The sequence below is a fragment of the Teleopsis dalmanni genome, unplaced genomic scaffold, assembly GCF_002237135.1.
Source record: "Teleopsis dalmanni isolate 2A unplaced genomic scaffold, ASM223713v2 unscaffolded_contig_1323, whole genome shotgun sequence".
NCBI classification, from domain to species: Eukaryota; Metazoa; Arthropoda; class Insecta; order Diptera; family Diopsidae; genus Teleopsis; species Teleopsis dalmanni.
Window position 1 is genome coordinate 1 of NW_024032705.1, and position 7,295 is coordinate 7,295.

General features: G+C 35.4%; 1 protein-coding gene across 1 annotated transcript; it reads left to right on the forward strand.

The window, feature by feature from the left end:
* The first annotated feature begins 5,522 nt into the window (after positions 1 to 5,522).
* Positions 5,523 to 6,364, forward strand: LOC119664029. Its single transcript, XM_038073612.1, has 2 exons — positions 5,523 to 6,315; positions 6,360 to 6,364. Exons 1-2 carry the CDS (start codon positions 5,529 to 5,531, stop codon positions 6,362 to 6,364), a joined length of 792 nt encoding a protein of 263 aa, XP_037929540.1. The 5' UTR covers positions 5,523 to 5,528.
* The last annotated feature ends 931 nt before the right edge of the window (positions 6,365 to 7,295 follow it).

Here is a 7,295-nt window from a genome sequence, read left to right on the forward strand (position 1 = left end):
TCTTCATTTATTATTCTGTTGCAGTTTTTTGTATCTATAAACTTAACTCCGTTGCCGCTTACGACCATATCAACTTGCTCCAATATGTCGTTTCCAATAATTATTGGATATAAAATGTCAGAATTATTTGTTATGTGGAAGTCAAGATTTATATTAATTGAGTCAATAATTACGACCGTAGAAAAATAACCTTGTGTTACAATTTCTTTTTGTCCTATACCGATAAATTTTTTAGTATCAGCTTTTAAATTCACGTTTCCCATTTTAAATAATTGGTTATATCGAATTGCGCTAATGTCACTCCCTGTATCGAGACGATTATTTTTCGGCACAATTTTCAACAACACGTGAAAATTTTTTGTTTCCGAGTTTTTAGCACATTGAAATGATTTATGTCCAGCCTCATTACACTTATAACACTTGATCATCATTTTATTATAATTTTTATTATCTTGCGTATTTATCTTATCCATAGTCTTCTCGTTCTGTACATGTTTGTTTTTGCTATAATTTATCGATGCATCCTTCATAGATTTGTACGCTTCCATTTTGATCTTCAAATCTTCAATATTTACTGCTTGGTATAAAACAGATTTGTTTAATGACGAGTCTGGAATACCTTGAATGAAATATTTTATGATGCTCGCATCATCTAAATTAATTGGACTTGCTATTTCTATTAAGCTGTACAAATATCGCCGAAGTGATTCGTTTGGCTTCTGACGTCGAGAGTTTAATTTACTATGTATATCGGCAGCGCAAATGGATTCTCCAAATTCTACCATTAATACTTCCTTCAATTCATTGTAGCTAGTAATTCCTCTCTGACTTCTTACAAAAATTTTTGCTGCACCTCTGAGCAGTTGCTTTGCATATATAAATTTTTGTAACTCGTTCCATTCGTCCACTGTAGCACAACTTTCAAACTCTTCTATCCACCTGTCGATATTTGGAGCGCTTTCCCCATTAAAGTGAGATATAGCGTCATCCACGTCTTTAAGCGAAAAGGTTGTTTTTACTGCAATCTTTGTGTCATTTAAAACGTGCAACCTCTCTGTGTCGGCATCTAATTTCGCGTCCTCGTCTTCGAGACCGAAGTGAGACAGCAATCTATTTTGTAGGACCATTTTAGCTCCGTCCGTTGGAAGTTTTAATTCTTTAAGTTTATTTTTAAGGCCATTAGCCGTCAATTTTAAAATTTCACTTTTTTCCATATTTATTTTAATACACTAATACCAATATGTGTATATATGTGAGCAACAGCGTCTGCTTTGCTACATTAATTTTATCGCTTTTATTTCTTTATACACCGCTGCTGCGCTGCTACTGCACGATCATAAGCATCGTTTCTCTTTAAACTGTAATTGTTTTTACTAATATTTTTCGGTTTTGTTTTATAAATATGTTATTTTCTGAACTCGCTATTGTTAATGCGATAGGAGACAGATTTTTTTTACTTTTTTACTTTATCTAAAACTTCATTTGCTAACTACAACTTTTTGTTAGTCTTCTTTGTTTTTCAGTTTTTTCTTCAACCACGTGTTTTTTTTTTTTTTAGGGTGTATTTGAGCAACGTGTTTTTACATATGTAATTTTTTTTAGGTTGAGCCCCCAGAAATGTGGTTTTACCCACCGATTGCCTTCATATTATATACAAAAACAATTTTACAACGTATTTATTTAATCAAAATTCTTTATTAAATATATTTATACAAAACTATTTTTACACCGTTCGCACACACGACATACTCTGCGCACTGCACTTTTACTACTCCTTCTGTTCATTCTGTCCTTCGTTCGTTGTGTCATTTTCTGTCAGTGTTACCCTTTGCCGTCTTTATGTCAGTGTTGCCCTGACAAAGGGTTGTCTGTCGTTATTATGTCTGGGCACCATTCCTACATTCGGCCATCCTGGTTAGCGGGCGGCCTCGAACGCTGAGTGCCATCGTTTCATGAATTCTGCGACAGTGTTTGTTTGATTTGGCCCTTCGAAATTACCAATTTTCTCTACTGCATACCTGCCATGTCTGCAAACTTTGGATATCTTGTAAGGTCCTAAGAATTTGGGTTTCAGTTTTAGACCAGGACCATATTGTGTTCGTTTGATAGCTACAATATCGCCAATAGCATACACATCTCCGAGTTTCCTTCTTTTATCAAAACATTTTTTATTTTCCGTTTGAATACGTTCGATATTTTTCCGCGCTTCATTTCGTATATTTGCTCGTTCATTTTCAAACATAGAAATTTCTTCATTTGCCAGTAGTTCTTTTAAGTCAAAATCATGTTTTGTTTTCATATCCACCCCCGTTAACAACTTTAAAGGTGTATTATTCGTACTTCTAGAAACTGAATTGTTTAAGGTCTGCATCACTTGATCAACATGTTTGTACCATATTTTCGGGTTTTGATGACATAGTTTTGTTAACATTGGAATTACTGTTCGATGGATTCTTTCCACTTGGCCATTACCTCGTGGCACACCGGTTGCGATTTGTAAGTGCTGTATGTTTTCTTCTTTGCAAAATTCTTCGAATGTCTTAGCCGTAAACGCAGTTCCTCTGTCAGTGATTATTCGTTCTGGATTACCGAACACTGCTGCTTGCTTGCGTAACTTATCTACAACCTCGTTTGCTCCCGTGCTTTTTGTGGGATACAGCCAAACAAATTTTGAGAAGGCGTCAACGATTACTAAAATATGATTATACATCTTTTGCGTTGCTTCCATCGGGCCTACATGATCGATGTGATATGTACTTAACGGTTTATCAGATTTATCAATAGGATTGAGGAAACCTTCTTTTTTATTCACTAAAACAATAGGTGAAGCATACATTGAATTGCTTGTTTGTATGATCCCTTGCTCCAACCAACTTTGAGTTTGTTCTTCTACTACCTTCTGATCTGCAATTGAAATACGTCTTGGTCTTTGAAAAACTGGTACTTCATCCTTTAGTTTTAATTTCATTTCAATAGGACTTTTAGTTGATTTTTCAGGCTTATAACTTTTAATAATTTCTACTACCTCCTTTTTATATACATTGTTTATGCCGGTTAGATCGTATTCACAATTATTGTCAAACAATTCCGAAGCTGTTGCAAATATGCATTTAAAATCTTCAATATCGTCCCGATTCATATTGTGCGACTGCTTTAAATTAGCATCTTCTTTTGGTATTTCAATTATTTTATGTTCTTCATTTATTATTCTGTTGCCGTTTTTTGTATCTATAAACTTAACTCCGTTGCCGCTTACGACCATATCAACTTGCTCCAATATGTCGTTTCCGATAATTATTGGATATAAAATGTCAGAATTATTTGTTATGTGGAAGTCAAGATTTATATTAATTGAGTCAATAATTACGACCGTAGAAAAATAACCTTGTGTTACAATTTCTTTTTGTCCTATACCGATAAATTTTTTAGTATCAGCTTTTAAATTCACGTTTCCCATTTTAAATAATTGGTTATATCGAATTGCACTAATGTCACTCCCTGTATCAATAAGCGCTGACATTTGATTACCGTTTATCATAATGTCTTTAAAGAGACGATTATTTTTCGGCATAATTTCCGACAACACGTGAAAATTTTTTGTTTCCGAATTTTTAGCACATTGAAATGATTTATGTCCAGCCTCATTACACTTATAACACTTGATCATCATTTTATTATAATTTTTATTATCTTGCGTATTTATCTTATCCATAGTCTTCTCGTTCTGTACATGTTTGTTTTTGCTATAATTTATCGATGCATCCTTCATAGATTTGTACGCTTCCATTTTGATCTTCAAATCTTCAATATTTACTGCTTGGTATAAAACAGATTTGTTTAATGACGAGTCTGGAATACCTTGAATGAAATATTTTATGATGCTCGCATCATCTAAATTAATTGGACTTGCTATTTCTATTAAGCTGTACAAGTATCGCCGAAGTGATTCGTTTGGCTTCTGACGTCGAGAGTTTAATTTACTATGTATATCAGCAGCGCAAATGGATTCTCCAAATTCTACCATTAATGCTTCCTTCAATTCATTGTAGCTAGTAATTCCTCTCTGACTTTTTTTAAAAAATTTTTGCTGCACCTCTGAGCAGTTGCTTTGCATATATAAATTTTTGTAACTCATTCCATTCGACCACTGTAGCACAATTTTCAAACTCTTCTATCCACCTGTCGATATTTGGAGCGCTTTCCCCATTAAAGTGAGATATAGCGTCATCCACGTCTTTAAGCGAAAAGGTTGTTTTTACTGCAATCTTTGTGTCATTTAAAACGTGCAATCTCTCTGTGTCGGCATCTAATTTCGCGTCCTCGTCTTCGAGACCGAAGTGAGACAGCAATCTATTTTGTAGGACCATTTTAGCTCCGTCCGTTGGAAGTTTTAATTCTTTAAGTTTATTTTTAAGGCCATCAGCCGTCAATTTTAAAATTTCACTTTTTTCCATATTTATTTTAATACACTAATACCAATATGTGTATATATGTGAGCAACAGCGTCTGCTTTGCTATATTAATTTTGTCGCTTTTGTTTCTTTATACAGCGCTGCTGCGCTGCTACTGCACGATCATAAGCGTCGTTTCTCTTTAAACTGTAATTGTTTTTACTAATATTTTTCGGTTTTGTTTTATAAATATGTTATTTTCTGAACTCGCTATTGTTAATGCGATAGGAGACAGATTTTTTTACTTTTTTACTTTATCTAAAACTTCATTTACTAACTACAACTTTTTGTTAGTCTTCTTTGTTTTCCAGTTTTTTCTTCAACCACGTGTTTTTTTTAGGCTGAATTTGAGCAACGTGCTTTTACTTATGTAAAAAATTTTTTTTAGGTTGAGCCCCCAGAAATGTGGTTTCACCCACCGATTGTTCAAATAAAAGAAGACTTGTAAGACGAAATTCCACTAATCGTGCACTTTTATTAGTTTTAAATTATAAATTAAATGAACTAAAATTTCAGAAACAAATTACAAAACTTTTACACACAACCAGCAGCAAAATACTGTTCATACATTTTATTACGCATTGCACACACGTGTTTTCTACTCTACTCTTCTGTTCGTTCTGTCCTTCGTTCGTTGTGTCATTTTCTGTCAGTGTTACCCTTTGCCGTCTTTATGTCAGTGTTGCCCTGACAAAGGGTTGTCTGTCGTTATTGTGTTTGGGCACCATTCCTACATATATATATATATGTAAAGAATAGAGTTTTATTAAGTTATAATAATAAAGAATAGAGCTTTATTAAGTAATAATAATAAAGAATTATATCAACAAATAATTAAAAAAAATGCGAGAGCACAACTGCTTGCACAACTACTACTGCTAGGGTTGCCATATATGTTCTTCTTACATATATATATATATACATGTCGGCAGTGATGCCAAACTAGTATGTTTGGATGTGGTCGCTACTCGCAGGTAGGTGGCGCTTGTGCTTCTCACTCACAAACAGAGGGCGCTATCGCGCTGAATAAAGAAATGTGTAAGAATAGCTGAATCAGCTGATGGGTGGTAGCACTGAATGAGAAAGGAGGCGTCAGAATTGGTTAATAAGCGAGAACGAACGCATCGCATCATGGCGAGTCGGCGGTTAAGAAATGCAAATGCGACATCAGAAGTGGGATCAGAATCTTTTGAAGGATGGCAGCAAATAATAGCTCGTCAAAATCAAAGTTTGGAAGCAATTGCGCATGCGTTACTCGGTCGGAATAGCGAAATACATTTACCTGAATTTGACCCAGCAACTGAGGGCGCTGATGCTCATGCTTGGGTTGTGATGGCTGATATGGTCGTTGGTGAAAATTCGCTGCAAGGAAGTGCACTATTGTCTGCATTAAGCAGAGCCATGAAAGGGGCAGCGTCAGTGTGGCTATCACAAATATCACACACGGGGCTAACGTGGGCCGAATTTAAAGAATGTTTTAAAACACGGTTTGAAATTTACGAATCAGCAGCCGCTTTTATTTTAAACATGAACAATAAAAGACCAAAAGAAGGTGAATCTATTGCAGCGTATGCAGCGACTCTGGCAGCGACTCTGATTTCGCGTTGGAGTGATATGTCGATAGAAAATATTGCTGTGTCTATCGTTTTGGCGCATGTTGCACAATTTGACAATCGTTTGCGTCGATTAGCGCATACGTGTGATGCATACACTTGTAAGTCGCTTCAGCAAGAACTAAAAGCAATTTCTATAAAGCGAAAGATGATCGACAGTGCTGGTGACAGTGCGCCTAAACGGCAGAGTTCCAGTTCAGCTGCAATAAAGTGTTTTCGCTGTGGTTCGAGTGGCCATAAAGCTTTCCAGTGTAAAACGTCATCAAGCAATGATAAGGCAGTAACTTGTTATAAGTGTAAACAAGTGGGCCACTATGCTTCTAAATGTAAAAAAAAATGAAAGTAAACATATCGAGAAACGGGTGGAAATGTGTGCCGTTGGAATGCCAATGGGGACTCTGACACATGAGGACAAGAAATTCAATTTTTTATACGATTCTGGTGCTGAATGTTCTTTAATGAAAAAGAGTGTAAGCAGTAAATTTAGTGGTAAGAAAATTTTTAATAATGTAAATGTAACCGGCATCGGACAGGCTAGTATAGAATGCACTATGCAAATTGTTTCAGAAATACAAATTAGTGGAGTTTGCTTAGAAATAGTGTTCCATGTACTGGCAGATCATTGTTTGCGAAATGATATTTTAATAGGGCGTGAAATTTTAGACCTTGGACTTACTATAACAATGACTGCAGACACTTTAGTGGTGTCAAAAATAAAAGAAGTCAGCACATGCAGTTCAACGCAGTCGTTTGAAATAAATGATAGTAGTATAGATACAGATATTTTACCCGCTGCGAGAACCAGATTGATGGACATTTTAAATACGTTTAAAAGAAATTTTATAGATGGTATTCCTCAATTTCGCGCCAAGACTGAGCCTATGGAAATACGTCTTAAAGACCCTACTAAATGTGTGTTTCGTAGACCGTATCGCTTAAGTCCCGAAGAACGCCAAGTAGTGCGTAATCAAATTGATGAATTGTTAGAAATGGGAGTTATACGTCCAAGTGTATCTCCTTTTGCAAGTCCCATACTTTTAGTCAAGAAAAAAGATGGTACCGATAGAATGTGTGTTGATTACCGACAATTGAACGATAATACTGTACCTGACAGGTATCCATTGCCTTTAATTTCAGACCAGATCGACAGATTGAGTGGATCTCGTTTCTTTTCTATGTTAGATATGGCATCGGGATTTTATCAAATTCCAGTCCACGAAAATTCTATCGA

Coding starts and splice junctions, on each gene's coding strand:
- LOC119664029 (XM_038073612.1), top strand. CDS start 5,529: ATGAGAAAGGAGGCGTCAGAATTGGTTAATAAGCGAGAACGAACGCAT.